The 21,935-nt window shown below is 40.8% G+C and overlaps 1 protein-coding gene across 5 annotated transcripts in view; it reads left to right on the plus strand.

Moving 5' to 3' along the window:
* Window positions 1-21,935, plus strand: part of LOC149207369 (metal transporter Nramp6-like) — a 210,612-nt gene that overhangs the window by 95,779 nt on the left and 92,898 nt on the right. For all 5 annotated transcript variants that reach the window (XR_016252618.1, XR_016252619.1, XM_089395703.1 and 2 more), the window contains exon 8: window positions 13,314-13,383. Coding sequence is in view for 3 of the 5 variants with exons in the window: in XM_089395703.1 (XP_089251829.1) it covers window positions 13,314-13,383 (70 nt within the window). In the remaining 2 variants the exon portion in view is untranslated. The remainder of the gene's footprint in view (window positions 1-13,313; window positions 13,384-21,935) is intronic.

Here is a 21,935-nt window from a genome sequence, read left to right on the forward strand (position 1 = left end):
GTTGTTGAAGATGCCGACGAAGTGCGTGAATGTGCGGAAATGAATGATAATGTTATATTTAAAAAAAATCCCCCCTTTTCCAAACTTAATCTAATTAGCTCACTTTAAAAAAAAGATTTTATGTGACTCACTTTTATAAATAAGTGAAAGTCACTTTTACAATGGTACTTTATGAGTTACCCACTAAATTGTAACTTAAATAAAAAATAAAGAGACTTTAGAATTATAAGTGACTCACTTTTTATAATGGGTGAGAACACTTTTACATAAAGTAATTTTAAAACATAAGTTACATTTGCTTTTTGAAAAAGTAACTCAACAAAAAGAAAGACTTGAACTCAAGACTTCTGTTCTCATAAAGTAACTTTGGACCAAGTGAGCTAGTTTAAAAGGTTAGTAAATTTTGGAAAAGAGGAAGGGCTTTTTTTTTTTTTTTAATTTTTGTTGTTGTTGTTGTTGTTGTTATTAAGTCACTGAAGCTTTGGGGTGCATGCTTACTTGAAAAAACTCTTTTTTGCCTACAAAATAAAAACCACAAAACCCAACATAGACATACAAAAAAAAAACAAACCTTACAGCTTGAAGTTAGCTTTAGCCGGAACTCAAATATTTTCCTCAATGTTTCTGATTTTCCGGGATCACACTTAGGCGCGGCGGAAAAGAGCATACACATGAGAAAAATCCTTCCTTTCTGTTTTTGATTTGCCCAGAGCGCATAGAATCGCAGGGCAAAGAGCATATGCAGAAATGAAAGGTATAGATCCGGTAATTAAAAACAGAGAGCTAAATAAACCGAAATAAACAGAGAGATGAATAACTAGAACTGCAAATAAAGACTGTATACCTCCAAATCTTAAAAATGACGTAGCTAGGGCTACCGGAAACCTTTTCGCATGAAACGAAAGGGGTTCCTCACTGGAACAGATGCTCCTAACATAATAGAGTAGCCCTCTCGGCCCGAAAGCAGGAAGAAACAATAGATCTAGGAAACGACAGTCGGATGTAGTTGTATCGGCTTCAGATTTGGATCACCAATGGATGCGACCCTCAAATAGTTCTGATACCATGTAGGAATTTTCAGGGTAAGTTCCTCAGACAGAACACCAAAGGACACCGCTCACAAACAGATCACAGATCAATACACCAGTATTCTTGACGTGGTTAAAACCCTCAAAGAGGGAAACAATCCACGGCCTGAGCCAACGCGACCACTTCAGGCAATTTATTAATAAAATAATGAAAATTTACATAAGCTTCTCTCATGAACGGTCACCCTACAAATGACCCTCCATGCTCTTTAAATAGAGATCATGGACCAATCAGGTGTTAAGCCACGGATTAAGTGTCGGTAATACTAAGGAGAGAATGAACCGTCGGATCATTTCATGTCTAGAACATATCGTGACCGTTGGATTGTAAGTTACAAAAGTACATAGTAAAGAAACACACTTTACCTAACTCTACACTAGACCAAGTTATACTTAATTATTTCCTATGTGTCGGGATATCCTTTTGTCTCCTTCAGAGCACTTGTTTAGCACTTTGGTGTGGTTATTGTATGCTACAGGACTCCCTTTCTACGTTGTTATGTCACACAGTGAATTGGTGTATACTCATGCGTCCAACAACCGAACCCAATTTCGCCCTCCTCGTGAATGATGGTCTTTGCCTTTGAGATCACCCACACGACCAACTACTAGAAAGGGAAATCGACCCTATATAGTATGTAGACTATTCTCAGTGGAGTACTCAGCAAATACAATTAATACAATGATTGCAATCAACTAGGGAATACGGATTATCTTATGTTCAGTTTGAACTCCAGTGAGGAAACTCACGCAACCAACAACAAAGAATACATATCTTTCCTCACAATGAAACTTGTCCTCTCACCCGACCATGGGAACTCGACTCACTATGTGTGAACTTCGTCCAACAATTTGGTTAGAGGGAATTTTGTTAGCTGCCTCAATGCCACGCAATAGGAGAAAATCAGTCTGCCAAATAGATAGAAATTACACCCAAATGCTTTGTCTAATCTCGTTTTGGCAGCCCAGGATAATCACACCTAGGAAACAAGATTTCGACCTTCGACCAAAAAAATGATAAATTCTGCCCAGAAATGTTGGTATATGGCCTCTTTATTCAGCAAGGGAGTACGACCAACAACTTCAGTGATTTTGTTTCTTGCTTATAAAATGAAATTTGACCCTTTATAATTATGGGTCTTAACCAACATCTCGACCCACAAAATAATGGACTCAACATGCAGAAAATACCCTTCTCGTGGGTTACAAACTCAGTGGAGAATTGAAAGGAATTTCAACCCAATCAAGACAAAGGTAGCCCGACTTCTCATGACAAGAAATTCAACTTCTTTAGCACTGTAATTCGGCCCAATGTTGGAGATTAAACCCTGCGATGCTTCTCTTCAGATTCCTGGAGGAAACAATGAAAATGTGGCCTGAAGAAAAAAAGGGGAAGTGGTTCCTGGAAATTTAATAATCGGCTCCAATACACATGCTTAGTTGGCCTCAAAATTCTTGCAAATTGTTCCTTCTTAAAATTGACAGTGACCTCAACGCGATGACATGATGCGTCCCGGTCTTTGAAGCAAAGGGTGTCGACTCTTTGTGCTCGGCCCTGCAGTGCATAAAAGTGGTCCTCGGTTGCTTGCAAATCTTAGACGACAATCAAAAGAATTAAACCATAAACCTTAGCCTTTAAATGTTTATTTAATAACTCCATGGCTTTCTCAATTCCGCTCTTTATAACATTTGTGGCCTCACTCAAATTTAATACGACACTTTCAAATAATAAAGTTTGGCCCCCTTAATTTAATCTCTCAAAATATAATGACCCCTTAAAAAAATTGTACTTAGAAATGCGATGGCTGTTTTTTAAAATCTCTTTTGGAGTAGTTGTTGTTGAATATAATTTGCTCAACAATTTGTCGAGCTTTTAATATTTTGGAGACAAAATTTGTGCTCAGAAAATTTATCCTTTCGACTCGGGTTGGTCTTAAGAAAAACCCTCCTTCTTTCTCTAAAGTTGATTTGTAGTGAAACCCTCAAGTTGGCAGGAAAAGCCAACTCTGATACCACTGTATTATCCCAAACGAGATATTTGACTAATTTTGCAGAAATCTAACTCAACTAGAATTATTTGATAAAATGTAACATTCATTTAACAAAACATTGTCATGTAAAATATAACCAATAGAATACGGCAAAATAACAAAAGATGAACAGGAACAATCTCAACTTTTAATATAATAGATAAACTAGGGTTTACATGCTGATACAACCAAGTATCACTGAGATGGGAAGCTGGCCTCAAGAATCTGCTCCAATGTTGTACTAGCCCTCCAAACTGATCTGAAATCAATCACTGCACCTGTGAATTTTGGATGAATCCCCCAAGGAGATGAGGTGGGTTTTCATCCACTCGCACCAAAATCACCCAAGGTTTTTTGTCCTAGGGCTACTGAAGTAGAGAACCGGGTTCTCAAAACCTCTCAGACAAGACAATGCTCAAATCCAAGATGTCCTGTAATGGCCTCCTCCTCCTCTTTTTATAGATCTGATGGACCCCTCTAGAACCTCCTATTTTATTATTATTTTAATCATTGAGCACATTTCCCTCTTTTTATTTCAATTAAAATATCTTTTTAATGTGGGAAAATGGTAAATTGGCTACCATGCCTCCTCAAACCATTGAAAATCACTTCTAACCATCCCATCTTGTAGATCTTCTCGTTCCGGTTCCAGTGAGCTATTACACTAAGGTGTTCTGTGAAGTATTCCTCTAGGAATGCCACCTTAAGCGCAATTAATTGAGTTAAGCACAATAATAACCCCGTCTTATGGGAATTATTAGAATGCAATGGAACGAGAAGCAAATTGTGCGGAATCAATCTTGATGATGGAATATAGCAAGTGGACTCCTCTAGACCCCATAAAACATCTCCAAAAGCCCATGGGCCAGCTAATGACGTAAACTTGCACTTGTGACCTGTCGACCTCCAACCCTGAATGTCCATCCTAGACATGCCATAAGGAACACCAGAAGAAGGAACAACACATAGTGAACAATAAAATGAATGTAAGTCCCCAGTGCACAAGTAGATGAAGAGGGACTTACTAAAACACAAAGGGCTGGTTGGTGTGCCATTGGATATTGTTGGGATTGCAAATAGTGACATTCCCATGGCTGGTCCTTTGTGTAGTGGCCAGATGCAAAGATTATTGGGGCATTGCCTCGAGCCATGATGCTCATTTGTCATTTGACCTTTTCGTAGATCAGTTATTCTAAGACAGATTTATTTTTCTAATTCTGCTAATTATTATGAGAAAAACAATGGTGATAGATGATTTGTGAATCATGATTATTATTTTATGTTATAAAATTGCTTGTGTCATAAACGATTTATTATGTTACATTTGAATGATGTATGCTATTGATGCATTGCTATGTATAAGATTTCAATGATTCGTGTTTCTGTTTTAATATATTTTAATTTTCATTTCTTTTTGTCTTTTGGATGCAGTACCCTATAACGATTCCCTAGAGTTTGGGGAGTGCTTCCACACATCCCTTGGATATGTTTCCCCTCTCCTGTGTCCCTGCATCCTGGAAACTTAGTGGAAGTTGGAACATTGTTTTTAACATCCTTCTGTGAGGAATATTATGACAGGGACCTAAATATATTTTGGGAGTTCTCTGTCTTCAAGATTAGATTTGTTCTTAGGGGTGAGGGCTTAGGGATAAGAGTGGAAGAACGGAAGACCGTGGTTGAGGGTTTCTGCGCGTGATTTTCTCCATGGATGGTGGCAGAGGAGGGAGCTCCACTCCCTCCTTCAGAGAGGCAGTGGTTAACAAGGGCAAGACTCCCCCAGAACTAGGCAGAGGTAACAAGATGGAAGGGGGGAAAAATAGGGAAGAAGAAACAGAAAGTAACAAGAAGAAGGAGAATGATGGCACAAAAGACAAGGAGGAAAATGACAAAAAAACAGGGAACAAAAGACAGGAAACAAAAGGGATCGTGCAAACCCAAAGCTGAAATCACTCCCAGAGTAATCTTAAATAATCCAGAGCTGCAGGGCCACAGGGAGCACATGCAGACTTATGCAATCATATGCAAATTCATGGGAATATGGCCCATCGAAAAGGCTTTACAAGCATGGATCAGATACCACTGGAAGCCTAAAGGAAGCATCGATCTTCATCTAGGATCCAAGGGTTTTTTCACTGTGGTGTTTGCCAACATTGAGGAGAAAGACTGAGTGTTTGAAGGTGAGCCCTACTTCTATGCAGCAACAGAGCTCTATATGCGGCCGTGGATGATGAACTTCGTGCCGGAGCGGGAAACCTTTACCTCAGTCCCGATCTGGGTAAGACTCTATTCGCTACCTCTGGATTATTGGTAAATAGAATCACTAACAGCCATAGGCAATAAATTAGGGAGGTATGTCAAAACTTCGGAAGCCACAAGAAGGGGTAAATATACCTCCTTTGCCAGGATTTGTGTAGAGATGGACCTATCTGGAGCACTTCCGGACGAGGTCATACTGGAGGTTCATGATGAGGAATGGGTGCAGACTGTCGACTACGAGCACATTCCATTTAGATGCCGAAAATGTCATGAACACGGGCACCTGCTTAGAGACTGCCCACTCAGCAAGGCAGAGAACAAAAGCAAACCTAACACAATGAAAGAAACAGATGGATTTCACAAGGTAGCTCACAAAGGAAAAATTGGCAAAAAAGGTCCAAATCAACACCCAAGAGAAGACCAAAAAGGGAGGCCGAATCAGTTCCATGTTCTTGAAGAGGAGGAAGATTCAGCAGTTGAAAATCAAGTAATGAAGGATGGATATGATAAGCAGGAAAAGGAGGAAGAACAGGATCAGGAGCAGGTAAAGGAAAAACAGAAAGGGATCATGATGAGTGAATCAGAGATGGATATGGATCAGGAAATGACCCAGAGCGAGATGGAAATGGAAGATAATGAGTTACAAGAGATTCTTGACAGAGAAAACCTAGATCTAGAAGGGTTCTTGAGTAAGGGAACAATGGGTGGGGTAGAATCTCTACCACAAGAAGAATGCATTCGAATAAAGCAGTTATTCTTATGGAAAACACAGGCAAAGAGCTTGGTAGAAGATAACAGCATTGAAAGACCGGGCAATCATGGAATGAAAGCAGTAAAATCAACTCCAGAATTAGCTCCAAGAAACCCAAGGAAAAAAAGGGCAGAAAAAAGCAGAACGAGCTTTTAATGGAATGTGGAAAGCTCATGATAGACTCAGGTAAGATGAAAGATCTAACTAGTTACTCCTTTACCAATCTGTAATTATGAAGTTTACAACTTGGAACGTAAGAGGTCTAGGAAGCAAAAGAAAACAGAGAATGCTGAATAATAGAATGAAACAGGTAGCTCCGGATATAATTTTTGTCCAAGAAATGAAATGCTCTGTTCAAAAGATAAGACAAATCCATAGTAGGTGGCTCAGCCGATATGAGTTTATAGAAGTCAAAGCAGAAAATACTGCAGGGGGTATCCTCATCCTCTGGAATCCCCAAAAAATAGGTATTATTGATGCGGAGGCATCAAGGAATTATTTATCAGTTGTTATACAGCCTGTAGGAGACAGGGACACATATCTTGTAACGAATGTGTATGGCCCTCAAAGGTTAGATGACAAAATCAAGTTTATCGATTCCTTAGTGGACCTTCGGAGAAGATTTGCAGGGTTACCGTGGGTTATAGGAGGAGATTTCAACATGATCAGATCTCTCTCAGAGAAAAAAGGGGGTACAAGAGCTCTAAACAAAGATTCCTCAGCTTTCCAATGTTTTTCAGAAAACATGAAGCTGGTGGACATTGAGACAAACAATGGTCTTTGCACATGGAACAACAAAAGAGGAGGGGATTCCCAGGTAGCTTCCAAGCTAGACAGATTCATGATCTCTGAAGAGCTCATGCTTCTAGACAAGGAAATAATAGCAGATATTCTTCCTTTTGGAGGCTCAGATCATTGGCCGATTCAAATGGAGATCAAGGGCATTGGCACCCCAAGAAACAAACCGTTTAGATTTGAAAATATGTGGCTTTCACACCCGGATTTCATCAACAACATTGGAAAATGGTGGGCTGAAGACCTGCAGATTCAGGGATCATCTATGTTCCTGCTACATAAAAGATTAAAACACATCAAGCAGAAGCTAAAGGAATGGAACCAGAAGGAATTTGGCAATATTTTCACAAGTAAAAAAATCGTGGAAATCAAAATCCTAGAGCTCAATCAAGCTTTGATCAAGAATGGCTTTGACAAAGACAAAAATGATCAAGCAGAGAAATATCACCAAGAATGGGAAAGGCTGTGTAAACAAGAAGAAATTTTTTGGAAACAAAAATCTAGAGTTCTATGGCTAAAAGAAGGAGAACACAATACTAAATTTTTCCACAGATCTACCATTGCGAACAGAACTCACAACAGAATCTCTTCGATCAAGGACGAGAATGGCCAAACTCATCAAGCCCATGAGGAGATAGAAGCAGTGTTAGTAAAGCATTTTCGGGACATAGCCAAGGAAAACTTTCTAGGAAGAGAACCTTTCATTAAGAATTTAATTAAACACATACCTAAACTAGTATCCAGAGAGGACAATTGTAATCTCAACAGACCTGTAACTGAAAAGGAGATCAGTGAGGTCCTCAAGGAAATGCAAAATGGCAAGGCACCAGGTCCGGATGGATTTAATGTGGATTTCTTCAAAGCCTGCTGGAATATTGTTAAAAGGGATATTGTAGAGATAGTAGAAGACTCCAGGCGGAACAAGACCATTTTGAAAGCTCTCAATACATCCTTTATTGCCCTTATTCCAAAACAGGATAATGCTCAAACACCTGAGAGATATAGGCCCATCGCCTTATGCAATGTTGTCTACAAAATAATCTCCAAGGTGGTGGCCAACAGACTCAAACCCCTATTGCCCACGCTTATCTCCGGGGAACAAACAGGGTATGTAGAAGGAAGACAAATTCTGGACAACATAATTCAAGCTCACGAGGTGGTTCACTCGTTAACTTGCAACAAGAGAGCGGGAATGATCATGCAACTGGACATAGCCAAAGCATATGACAAAGTGAATTGGACATACATCAAAAAAGTGCTCACAGCGTTTGGTTTTGATCATAATTGGGTCAGATGGGTCATGGCCCTTGTAACTTCATCCAACTTTTCAATTTTAGTGAATGGCTCTCCTTCTGAGCTTTTTCTCCCTTCTAGGGGTCTAAGACAGGGAGATCCGCTCTCTCCTTTTCTCTTCATCCTCATGATGGAAGGGCTGGGGCGGTCCATCAAGCATGCAAGAGTAACGGGAAGAATTCAAGGACTCCAACTTACGGAGAATGGGCAAGTTCTAACTCATCAACAGTTTGTAGATGATACCATGTTACAGGGAATTCCCACAGTCAAAGAAGCACTTGCTTACAAACAGATTTTGGATGACTTCGCGAAGGCCACAGGTATGGAAGTTAACCTTACCAAATCAAAAGTCTTTTTCTTTAACACTCATATTGCCATCCAGAGAAATGTCTCCAGAATTTTAGGCTTTCAAAGAGAATCTCTTCCCTCTAAGTATTTGGGAGTTCCACTTACAGCTAAACCCCGACACAAGAGTATATGGGATCCATTAATAACTAAAATGCAAGACAAGGTCAGGAAATGGACAAACAGATCTTTAAATTTAGCTGGTAGATTGGTTCTTACTAAAGTAGTTCTCCAAGCTATCCCAATCTTCATGCTATCAGCCCTCCCAGCTCCAATAGGAGTCTTGCAACAATTTGGGAGTATTCAACGAGATTTTCTGTGGGGCAAAGAGGAAACAAGGAAAAAATGGGCTTTAGTCTCATGGGAAAAGATCTGCAAACCCAAGAACCAAGGAGGCCTGGGTTTGGACAACCTAGAGATTCTCAACAAGGCTCTAGGAGCCAAACTTTGGTGGAGGTGGGTTAAGGATCCTATAGCTCAATGGGCAAGCATCTAGAAGGAAAAATATGCCAATGCCTGGCCGGATTCTGATATCATACGTATGACAGGAACAGTGAAAGGCTCCCCCATATGGAACAAGGCCTGGGAGAACAAAGAAGTGGTTCAAAAAAATAGTTTCTGGGAAATCAGAGAGGGAGATCTGGCACTTTTCTGGGAGGACAAATGGCAACAGGAACCTAATCTACTAAAGGAAGAATTTTTAGGCCTCAAGCAAGAGACTGACAATCAAGGACTATTAAAGGTGAAAGACTTTTGGGAGAACCCACATAATGTAGGAAAGTGGAGAATCTGGAGAAAAATTGAGGGGAGAGAGGATTGAACCCTCAACAATAAAGCAGAGTCCCTCAAGAGACTGCTAGATCAGAGAATAATTTTAGTAACGGAAGGGCAGGACCAACTGAGATGGGGTAACAACAAAGAGGGCAACTTTAATATCAAGGAAGCTAAAGGTTTTCTTCTTGATCTGGAACCCCAAGCTCCTAATAAGACTTGGCAGAAGCTTTGGAGGCACAAAGGCTGGATGAAAATCAATATATTCATTTGGTTAGTTCACCATAGGAAAATTTTAACTTGGGACAACCTTAAAAAAAGGGGCATGCTGGGACCCTCCAGATGTCATCTCTGTGAGACCCAAGAGGAGACTATAGAGCATCTTCTCAACAGTTGTATTTTCACCGACAGGATATGGGAATTTTTTACCAACATCTTCAAACAGTCTGATAGAGACAAAGAAAGTATTTCCAACACTCTAAACAACTAGAGGAATAATTTTTCAGATAATGAAATTCTCAACTCTGCCTGGGATCTCCTGCCGGGTTTCATTATTTGGAATGTGTGGAAAGAAAGGAACAAAAGAATATTCAAAGAGGTAAAGTCTGCCTCGCCTAGCCTGGTGGAGTTGATTGTAAAACAACTTAAGGAGACAGTGGGCACCACGGTTACGAATCTCCCCAAAAATCCTCCCTCAATAGAAGAGTTAAAAATCCTCCCTCAATAGAAGAGTTAAAAATCCTCCAGCTGTTAGACATGCAGGGGCTTACTCCTCAAGGTCTAGATAGGAAAGCAAGCATGAGAGATAAGGTGGAGGAATTTTGGCATCCCCCCCTGAAGGTTTTTTAAAGTACAACATTGATGGAGCTTCCAAAGGCAACCCAGGGGAGGCTGGTTTTGGGGGAGTTCTAAGGGATGATACAGGTAGCATAATCTCCCTCTTCCATGGTCACTTAGGAAAAGCCACTAACAACATGGCAGAACTAATGGCTTTGGAACAATGCTTAGAATTTTTGATACAGAGCAATTGCCAAAATGTCATAATAGAAGCGGATTCAGAGTTAGTCATAAACACAGCCAAAAGAATCAGTAATGGAACAGGGCCGGAAAAGGTCACGAAACACTGGAGGTTAACTAGGGTTCTTCAGAGAATTCAAGTGCATCTACAGGAACTTCGTACTCTCAGATTCATTCATGTGAGGAGAAAGGCCAACAAATTGGCAGACATTCTAGCCAACCAAGGTGTCAGCTGCAAGGACAGTGCAATCTTAAGGAGATGGAATACAATGGCGCAGAGCAACCTGAAAATACTCTGCCATAACTAGGCGGAGGAGGACAAAGAAGAGTTCAGAAGCTGAATGATGGAACCCAACCAGTGATGGTCAACGGTCAGAGGGCTACTCCAAGTGGGACAAAAAGGTGCACAATGGAAGGCAAGCCAAGGTTAGAGGTAAAGTGGACCACGATTAGGACTATTCTCAGTGTCGGGCAATAGAGTTTCCCGGACCGAAGAAAGCAACAACTAAAACTTCCGCATCATCCTAATTTTTAAGTGACGGAAGGCAAAACCGCCTTTGAGCGGTTTCGAGGCGATCACACAACTTTCATGTTAAAAGTGGTTTTAGATTTTTGGCAGCGATGCCATAGAAAGCATGACACGTGGTGGAGGGCCTAGTCCAAAAACCACTCTCCCTCGCGCCCTAAAGGTCGATGACTTCAGGCATGCGATTTTCTGCTCAGCTGTCCGATGGCGCAAGGTAAATCAACACTCTGGATTCATCGAGCAGTTTGGTGGGGCCCATGGGTTTGGTCACTCTTTGAGCTCCACGTGGCGGTGGGGCCGGAGGGATTCCCGCCCTCATCGCATGCTATCACCCATGCATGTGGGCAGGCGCGATTTCAATCTCCACTGTTAGATGGCACATGGAGATTCAACGGATCAGATTGCTCGAAGAAAGCAGCAACTAAAACTTCCGCATCATCCTAATTTTTTAGTGACGGAAGTCAAAACCGCCTTTGGGTGGTTTCGAAGCGATCACACAACTTTCATGTTAAAAGTGGTTTCAGATTTTCGGCAGCGATGCCATAGAAAGCATGACACGTGGTGGAGGGCCCGGTCCAAAAACCACTTTCCCCGCGCCCTAAAGGTCGATGACTTCGGGCACGCGATTTTCTGCTCAGCCGTCCGATGGCGCAAGGTAAATCAACACTCTGGATACTTCGAGTAGTTTGATGGGGCCCAAGGGTTTGGTCACTCTTTGAGCTCCACGTGGTGGTGGGGCCGGAGGGATTTTCGCCCTCATCGCATGTTATCTCCCGTGCATGTGGGCTGGCGCGATTTTAATCTCCACCGTACGATGGCACATGGAGATTCAACGGATCAGATTGCTCATGCGGACACTCGAGGTAATTGGCGAACTGCTCTTTAGTCTGACTTGATCTATAGCTGGTGGATCAAATGGTAAGGCTCAAGGGACGAGTTTAATGTGGAAGGCTAGGTTTCTCGGGAAAAGTTCTTTCCGAGGGACTGTGCACAAGTTTGTGAATCCGGGCGGTCATGCTACCTTTATTTGCAGACAACCATGTGTCCTGTTCTTTTTGGATCCAAGTCCAATCTTATGTTTTTTTCTTTTGAGATAGGTAAAGTTTGGAGGTAGGGGGTTAGGAATAGTTTTCTTGGGACATCTCCATAGTCAACGACCATGAAAGTATTGATGTAATATATGTACTTTATTTTATGATTAATGAATTGAAAGGTCCGACTCTTGCATTAGAAAAAAAAAGATTAGATTTGTTCTTAGGATAATCTTGTTCTCAGTGTCTAATTTTGGCATGGAATTTTATTATAAATACGATCTCTTAAATAGTACAAAGACAGGCAGTTTTCTGGTGACCAATTGCTCTCTGTGATTCTTCCTTTTCTTCTCATATCAGCTTTCTTTAGAAAGTTCGCCCTCTGACAAGTTTAATGATGCTTTCCAACCCAATGGACAACCACCTCCCAGTCGCTTAAGCATCCTTCTGATTCATGAACTGTCAAGAAAATTCATTCAACCTCTCTGATCAGTTTGCTTTACTTCAAAATATCACCTTTTACTTAGGATCCCTCAAGACAATTCATTCAACCTCTCTGATCAGTTTTCTTTACTTCAAAAGATCACCTTTCTACTTAGGATCCCTCAAGACAATTCATTCAACCTCTCTGATCAGTTTGCTTTACTTCAAAAGATCACCTTTGTACTTAGGATCGCTCTTTTGGAAATTGCTTCCAAACACTTTCTAGAGTTGAAATAGCACAAGCTGTATCGTTATTGCAGGTGGTGCCATAAAGCATAAAATGACTTAGAAAAGTAAAAAAACAGATGCTTTGTTAAACGTCTGTCATATGATATATCTAGTTAAGTTCTCTTTATTTTAAAAGGAAAAGCCATTCTCTAAGTCAGATAAATACATCTTGAGGCCAATGTTGGAAATAAACATTAATAGAATCAGCATTAAGTTCGTCCCCTCTCAGATACCAATTGTTTTGGATATGAAGTTTCAGTGTGTATCCAGTTCTTGTCATTAAATGCATCAGTAGTTGACTGTTGGAGTCTTGTATAAAAATGAGCTTTCTCCCTTAATAACAATGTTGAGTGGATTTCCCCTTTTTATCAAGGTGTCTGAAAAGAAAAGCATTTAGATATGCTATATCTGATAGCAAAGCATTGACTAACTTGTTTTGATGTTAAGACATGCTGGTAATGCCTGTTCACGAGGTTGGGTGGCCTACTTGCTATCTTTTTGCTATTTGTATTAATTTTGTGCATTTTTTTCTATTTTATTTGCATAATATAATACTTATGTATCTCTGTTTTTATGGTGATGGAAATATGTTCATAACACTTTTCTATGCACTCTCTTCGAGCTCATGGGTGTGTGTATCATTTTAAACTCTTTTAAATATATGCACTAAATATGGATTATATTTATATACTTTTGCAGGCATAATCTATTTTTACATTCAGCTCTTGTGTTGTCAAGGCGAACACCTAGAACAGCTCAAGGAATCAAGGTTCTTGCTTGTTTTACTTCGATGATTTGGTGAAACTAAAAAAAAGTGGTGTTGTATGACTTCCTGAAAAAATTCTCTTGTTAGTTAATATGGTTGTGAAATTTTTAATTGAACACATTAATGTTGAACTGGATGTCCATAATTGCCATTTAAGCTTTGATAGCTTGGTGTTGAAGCAACCTCTAATTCTTTTACAGTTCTCTGTCAAAAATGGGATATCTCTTCTTAGCTTCTTTCATTTTCCTGCTTTCATGGGTAACTACTCAAACGTCTTAAGATAACATAGCTCCTATGGCAATGGCATTGGCATCCATGTTGACAGTAAATGATTTCAAGGGATCAGGTAGATTAAATACCAGAGCTCCTGCTGGTTTCAATTTAAGCTGGTTGAGGCTGTTCTGCCACTGCTAGATCCATAGGAATCTTCGTTACAATGCTTCATTTTACTCAATTAGTGTGTAATGCCTCTTCATATTTATAAAATTGTTGTCATAATGTAGATAATGCATTCTCCCATGTGATTTGGGCTTTTGTGGCATATTTTCATACCTTGCTATTTCCTGTACTTTCCTATCATCACACTTAATATAGCAATGACTTGTCTTTGGGATAAAATACTATGCAAGCCTTCGTGCCATACTGTTATGGTTATTGATGTTATGTTTATCTTGCACCTATTGAGACTAGTTATTAGAATTTATGTAACATGTTACATCACCTCTATAACTAAGTTAATGAGTGGCAATCCTAACTCTCCAAGGTAAATTTTCTATAATAATGTCAGCAAGTTAAGGCTAACTTTTGACATGCATAGCAGCCCCTATTGCCTTACTGTGGAATTTTCAAGTCTAATTGCAGCAACTGGAAATTTATTCTTCTAACTATAAATTAATTATGCAGTTTGTCTGCTACGGCAAACAACGAATAACACTCCAATTTTTCACCATAAAAATACTGTGGAAAATAAAATGCTGGAAACTGAGAAAATTCTAGCAGACACAAAAATTTTGACATAGTTTTTTTTGGACAAATGTCCCCAGAAAAACCCAATGTGGGAAAATCAGTGCAGCAGCTGAGGGTTTTTTACAATTATGCAATAGTGAAATTTTTAGTACAATAAAATGGATGCCAAATTGGCAATCCTGTTTGAGAGAAATACTGGCAAAATCAACTTAGGGAATTTACCCTCCTCCATAAGGAATCCCGAAACTTTGGTCCCTCTGAAAACTGGCTGCCCAACCCTTGCGCAGGCCCTTCTGCGCTGCCTCTGCGCAGACCCTCACACGTGTGGCTGGAAACCCTCCCTAATCAAGACGTCATGTCTTTAGCTGTCGCTGGAAGCCACTGGCCGGATCCTCGGGAAATATTCCCGGCCTTTGGCTCCTAAAACACCCTGCTCTTCAACCAAATCAAATTGCCTCCTTGAGGCTACTGCGTAGTCCCTATGCAGCGTTGTGGAGGAAATTGAAATAACTCGGCGTCTTCTCCTGACACTTTAAAACTGGAAATCTCCCTCGGATTCAATCTCTGCCCCTCTATGTCCCTGCTAGCCCAAACTCTCTTCCTTTGCTCGACCTCTGAAGCTGAATAACTTGACTTGCCAAGTAAATCACACTACTGACTTATCACTCGTGTGTATTGCTCCAACCTCATCGAACTCCTCTTATAGTCTCTAGTTGGATCACGACCATGATTAAGTCCTTATCGATCGCTGAGATCATTTTTGAGTTGATCCTTGTGAGTTTCTAGAGAAATCTCACCTTCTTCAATTAATTGCTGTTAATTAATCTTTTTTCCTAAGTTAGACTTTGGAAAAAATGAGTCACTGATTAATTAACTTAGTTAGGGCATTTCTAGGTGGATTTTCTTGAAACTTTTTTGGGTTTTGGAGTCCTAGTGTTTCTTAGCCTCTCTGACAATTGTCGAGACTAGAACACCATCTGATGCTACAAAAACTAATACTTACATCTTCATGGAATCACCCTCTTCTATCCACACTTCCTTGACTCCATTTTGCCCAAGCCTCAATTTTTGGTTAAGCACTTGGTCTTGGGGTTTTTCACCTTCTTCTTTTTTTCTCAAACCATTTACTTATCCATCCACACTACAACCATTTGTTTTTCTTAGACTCACTCTACAACATATGACCTTGTGCCTCAACTCTATATAGCCTTAACAATCCTATCCTTAGGGTGCTCCCCTAGAGTTGGAGAAGAGGCAATGAAAAGTGAGAAAAAGAGCTACTATGGTAGCCTTCCTGAGTTGCACAAGACTAGCTCCTTGATGCTTGGGAATTTACATCATATAAGGGAGTTAGACTTTGGTGTAACGAGCATGAAATGCAACCTTATCAGATTCTAAGAAGAGATTGTTGATGCATCTTGCACACAAGGATACCTCAAGGGAGGGGATAATGCATGCCCAACCAAAAGCCTTTGATGTGGCATAAAAGTCATAGTCAGTGCTATCCTAATCCAACAGTCATCACCATTCCTAACTGGTTGAAATTTGCATGTCCTTGACCCGCTAATCTATAGATCCACTAGCTTGGCACATCTGTCATCACTCATATGGTGCTCTTTATATTGGACACTCTTATACAACCACTTTATACCAGTCACTCTTATAGGGCTAGTCCTAAGTTGCATGATACAGGGAAACGGGTATGAGTATGAAACGTCACACGGCCGCCCACCCCTCACCCACCCCCGCCCCCCAAATTTTTTTTGGGAATGAGGAAACATGATATATATTATATATATATATATATATATATATATATATATATATATTAGGACATTTAAGAAATGTTGTGTGCAATCATACAACATACATGATACATTATAATTTATTAAATTATGATTAAATTTTTCAATGTCAATGCATAAACTATAAGTCTTTAAGTTTACATCACATTTACTCATGAAAGATCACATAATGAAAACATAAATATCCAAAATCAACCTTTATTATATATCCAAATTTCAAAATCAGTGTTTATTAGATATATGAGGCTGCAAGTACAATAAAGACTATGAGGCTGCAAGTACTATAAAGACTAAAGACTAATCCTCATAAAATATAGAAGCAAAAGCATGCTCAACAATGGATGGTGGAGCTGAAGAAGATGATTGGCCAATTCCACTTCTAGGCTTTCGGTCCTCAATATTTAGGTAAACAAGAGAGAGCTCCCAATCAAGACTTGCTGGATCCACATCCCATTCTTTAGAAGGACCACTACAATACTCTAGACCCCTGCGAGATGCAAAGCGAAGGTTGGAGTGCACATAAACAAGATCCTTTGCCTTCTATGAGCACAATCTGTTGCGCTTCACAAAATGAATAAAACCATAGGTGCTGCTCTAATTCCTTTCCGCTGATGAACAACTTGCCACTTATGAAAGAACATGAATGGCAAGGTTTTGTAATGTACACCATTTGCTCCATGACAAATCCACCACCTAACTGGATTCATGGTGCTTCTCTCCTCCAAAGCTGATATATCTGAATAATCATCTAATCCTGCAGCAAAACTAGCAAATTCTTCCTTCACCTCCCTGTGTAGATGAGTTGGCAACATTCTCATAAGAGATTTTTTCACCCCATTAGCCATCTCTCTATCCTTATGGGGTGCCTTCCTCTTCCCATTGCTTTGAGCAATAAGCTCCTCATCATAAAACTTGTGGTTCAAGGCATGTGTTAAAGTGTGCAATGGAGTGTTGAAATTGTTCCACCTATCAACAATGATTTTCTTGACTAAAACAACAAAATGATCATCAACAAATAAAAGCTGTGGAGACTCTTGTGAAATGATTTCCATGATTTTCTCATCCATGGTATCCATGCCATTATATACCTCTCTTAAGAAAGGTTGGTCAGTGTCAGCATTCCAAAGAAGCTCAAATGCAGGGGTTGTGAACTTCAGTAAGAAATCTATCTTGCTCCACCACTCCTCATCAAGGCACAATCTACGCACCATATATCACAACTCTGAATCTGCTTGTCTCCACTCAGCCTATAGTTGAACCACCACCATAGAAACTAATGGTTGCTAAACCTCAACAAGGCGGCACAACATTAGGAATTTTCAGGCATGTTTTGTCTCAACAACTTTTAACAACTCCAATTTGGAGTATTCTCGAAATATTGCTTGAGATTGGTGGTGGTGGTTGGTGATTAATTTAACAATGTCCCTTGCTCCCCTTGTGATTTCCTTTATCCATGGAACTTTATCATTGATCTCCTCTAAGATCAGATTCAGATTATGGACAATGCCGGGTGTCCAAAAGATGTGGTCATATCTCCCCTCAATAATTAAACCTATAGATTTGCAAACTTTTGCATTATCTGTGATGACTTGCACCACCCTGTTAGGTCCTGTTTGTTCAATAGATTTTATAATAACATCAACAATGAATTGTGCATCTTTTAGCTCTCCTGAGCAGTCTCCCCCCTTTAAAAACATTGCTCCTTTTGGTGAAGTGGCAACGATATTTATCAATGGTCTGCGCCTTGTATCTATCCATCCATCTGAGACTATGCTAACCCCAATGGTACTCTAGGAAGAAAGAATTGTTGATAAGATATCCTCCACAAGATCCTTCTCATTTTTGAGAAGTTGAGTTTTGACATTCTCATAGTTGGGCCTGTTGAAAAATGTAACTAGGTTCGGTCTTCATAATTATTTTTGAGTCATAATAAAATGTACTTATGAAAAAGAATGAAAATAAATATTATTATTATTATTATGACTTATTAAAGCATGGGTTTCATGCTTGGGTCATCATGTTTTAGGTCAAAGTTCCCATTGAGGACTTTTAGGATTTATTCTAAGTCAATAGAGTCATTGTACATTTAAAGAGACCATTTTTGGGCTTTTGAATTATGTAAAAAGAATTATTTTTGAGTTAAAAGTGAATTATGTCACTTCCACACCAAGTTGGCCTCAAGAAGATCATGTCGGCCTCAAGAAAGGTAATTCGACCTCACCAGAAGCCTATATATTGAAACAGTTTGATTCATTTGGAGGACAATCACTCACACAAGTTCAATCTCCTAGAAGAAGCCGTGAAAAAAGTGCGAATTTGCAGTGGAAGAAGGAGAATTGAAGGATCAAAGGTTTTGGGTTCTCTCTCTCTCAAACGTGTGATTTTATGGGCTACGACATCAAGGTCGAAGTTCTGTTACGACATCAAGAAGTTCTATTACGGCATCAAGGTCGAAGTACGACATCAAGGTCAAAGTGCTTCTCCAAGGTAGAAGCGCTGCTTCAAGGTTGAAGAGCTAAGTGCTTCAAGGTTGAAGCTGTTGCATTAAGATCGAAGATACAACTACATCAAAGTTTTGCTGCTGCTACTACTGCATCTAGGTCGAAGATAGTACTTGAAAGTGATCATCTGCTAAAAAAGGAAAGGGCTGACTTGGTGTGGAGGAAGTTTGTGTCTATGTCAAAAGTCTTGGATTATCTCAGGAAAACTATTGAAGGAGGAGTTGTTGACTGGGTTTTCCTCAAGATTCAGGGTTTTCCTTGGCTGTTCGCCTACATCCGGTGTCCTTGATCTTCATGCTATTGTTTTGGTAATTGCTTGATGAACTAAGATAAAATAAGAACATAAGAAAGTTAATAAGAACACAAGAATCTCACAAGTAATTATCAAGTATAAGAAATCTTTTGCCTTTCTGATTTTCTAGCAAGGCGCCTTGTATCCTGTGGGAGTTTTGTTAATTTCCCTTATCGTATCTTGCCAGTAGGGAGAGTGAACAACATTGAATGGGATACCACATGCATAGATGCACCTAGCCACTCTGGAATCAACTTCTTCTCTCGATTGCATATTCACCAATTTAGCAATTTTGCTATCTTGAACTGAAGCGCATGCCCCTCTGGTATTTTTGGATGGTGGTTGTTCTTGTTGTTGAGTGACTCTCCTCTTCTTTGCTTCAACCACAATCCTTGGCTCAATGTTTGGTGGAGCTTGAGGAGTAGCTTGAGTAAGCTCTTCATGCCTTCTTTTAATTCCATCCGCCTCATCTTGCTCTCTTTGATATGCCCTCCTCGCCAATGGGTCAGTTGTTTTTGTGAAACCTGTGTTGAAGTTTCTAAGTTTACTTAGTTTAGAAACCCTTCATGCACCTTTTCTGATTTATTCCTACCTACTTGTTATTTTTCTTTAACAAGTTATTTACAAAGTAAATATTGAAAATAAACACCAGTGCATTCTCAACATATTACAGACTAGCAACTAAAAGAAACAAGAACAAACACACCACATGACACCATTATTTTTGGACCAATGTCTCCGGAAAAACCCAATGCAGGAAAACCGATGCAGCTATCTGAGGGTTTTCTTATTAAGCAATATCAGAGTACAATCCAGGTGCCGAAATTGGCCTACCCAACAGAGAATTTCCTTAGCAGCTATACCTTACAGTTTGAGAGAAATCTCCTGGCTGAAACCCCGAAAAATCCTTCCGGCAGTTCCTCAGCACAAAACTACTCCTGCAACATCAACGTCTGCCCAATCTGGACTGCGTTAGCCCCTCTCTGTCTCACGTTGGCCCTGCGTCAGCCTTTCTAGGCCTGCCTCAGCCTAGGAGGCCCTGTGTCGGCTCCCAGAGCCTCTGCGTCAGCTGTGCTGGCTCCTCTGGTGCTCTGCGCAGCACTTGGCTGCCTCTGTGTGGCCTTGCGTGAGCCCTTGCTGGCTCTGCATCACCCTCCTTGGCTGCTGCGCTGCTCTCCCGACAAACCTCTGCCTTATCTGTTTCTCTGTACTCAATGCCCCCTCAGCTGCTCTCCCGATCACTGATTCTATCTCTCTTAGCAAACCCCGCTCTAGAGAATAGAATGACTGATTATCTGGCGTGTTCTCCAAGTGACCCTCAAGCCTCCTCTTATACTTTTCCTGTTGACATCTCAATGGTCGAGATTAAGTCCCTAATCAACGACTAAGATTAGATCTGGCTTGATCCATGTCTTTTGGACCATTTTAACATAGATTCATATTAATACACATTAATATTTTATTTTCTCTAAGTTTAGACTTAAGGACTCCATTAAAAATAATAATTATTTTAATATCTCATGATCTGTTTAGAATCTGCCCAAACCCTTTCTGGGTATTGGAGATCTCATGTGCCCCAACCTCTCCACCAAATTTCATGGCTAGAGCACATCCGATGCTACCCCAAATCAACAATCCCTCTTAGCGAGGACTGTGCTCTAGCAATACTCCTCACTGAGTATTACTCTGATCATCCGGCATCGGTACCTGTGCTGATGCTAGGCCTTCCTATCCACCATCCTCTGCATTGCTGCCTCCTGTACTGCTGCCCATGGTTCTGCCACTGCTACTGCTGCATCTGTACGACAGCTCCCTCTGCATCCGTGCTGCTGCTGGTCCTTCTTCCCAACACTGCATTTTCACTGCACCTCCTCTCATCATGTTGCATCGTGCTGCCATTGTTGCACTGCAACTCAGTTATTGAGAAGTACGTAGTTGATCTCCCAACTGACCTTCTTGTTGGGCTAGAAACACCCTCTAACTCTGAACCTCCCTCTCTCTGACCTCTGCGCTGTTGCAACAATTCCCTGCATCTCGCACCATTGCACACCTCGCTGTGCCTTCCTGCACTGGCACAACACTCCTGTGCCTCTCGCACTGCTGCAGCTTGCTAGCTCTACGCTGTCTTGGGACTCCTGTACTGTAGCTCTCTCTGCCGCTCCATCCGCATCCGTCTCTACCCACCGAGCCAATCCTGCTACTCCTCGTCAGGGCTCCTATAGCAATATCTAATCCAAGAGACTGGGTACCTCGAGGATCTTGCCCCTCATCGCCTGTAGTTCGCATGACTACAGCTCGATGTCTCCCCACTTTTGCTCAAGTGGCCCATGTGCACTCATGGCACAGTCATTGTCTGTCAAAACATCCTTCTTTGCCCGTGCTGGCGCTGCCTTAGTCTCGGAAGACTCTCCTTCTTCTTCCTCGAGCATTGTGTCGCATAATGACCCATCTCCCCACAGTGGAAGCACTTGATCTTGGAGAGATCTTTCTTCTTCCGCTTCTCCTGCTTTCCCTCAGATGTTAGGGCCACATCCTCTCCTCCTGCTTGACCTTGATCCCTTTGTTGCTACTACCTGTCTTTGATTGCCGTCTGATCTCTTCCTGGCGAAGAGTTGCCCACATCTCGTTCCAAGGTAGGAGAGTCCCTTTGCCTAAGATGCTCTGGAAAAACACTTTCCACTCTTCTGAGACAACATTTAGGGCTGTCCTCACCATAAGCTCCTGATCCAGTGTCGCTCCTATAGTAGTCAACTGATCTCGGATCTCATTTAGTCCTCCAAGGAAGGAGCCAATCATTTGACCCTTCTTCATCTGATACGACCTCATCTGGTTCTCGAGTAGCATTCTTCTCTGCATAGAAGTATGCTAGTACAGGTTCTTGAGAGCCTCCCACATCTCAACTGCTATTTCCTTTTCGGCTATATGTGGTACCACATGATCCTTGACCCCATCAAGGATAATGCACTTGGCCCTCTCCATCACCTCTTCATA

Source organism: Pinus tabuliformis, chromosome 1_2 (genome assembly GCF_031772625.1).
Source record: "Pinus tabuliformis cultivar Carrire ecotype Pingquan chromosome 1_2, CPIR1, whole genome shotgun sequence".
Taxonomy (NCBI): Eukaryota; Viridiplantae; Streptophyta; class Pinopsida; order Pinales; family Pinaceae; genus Pinus; species Pinus tabuliformis.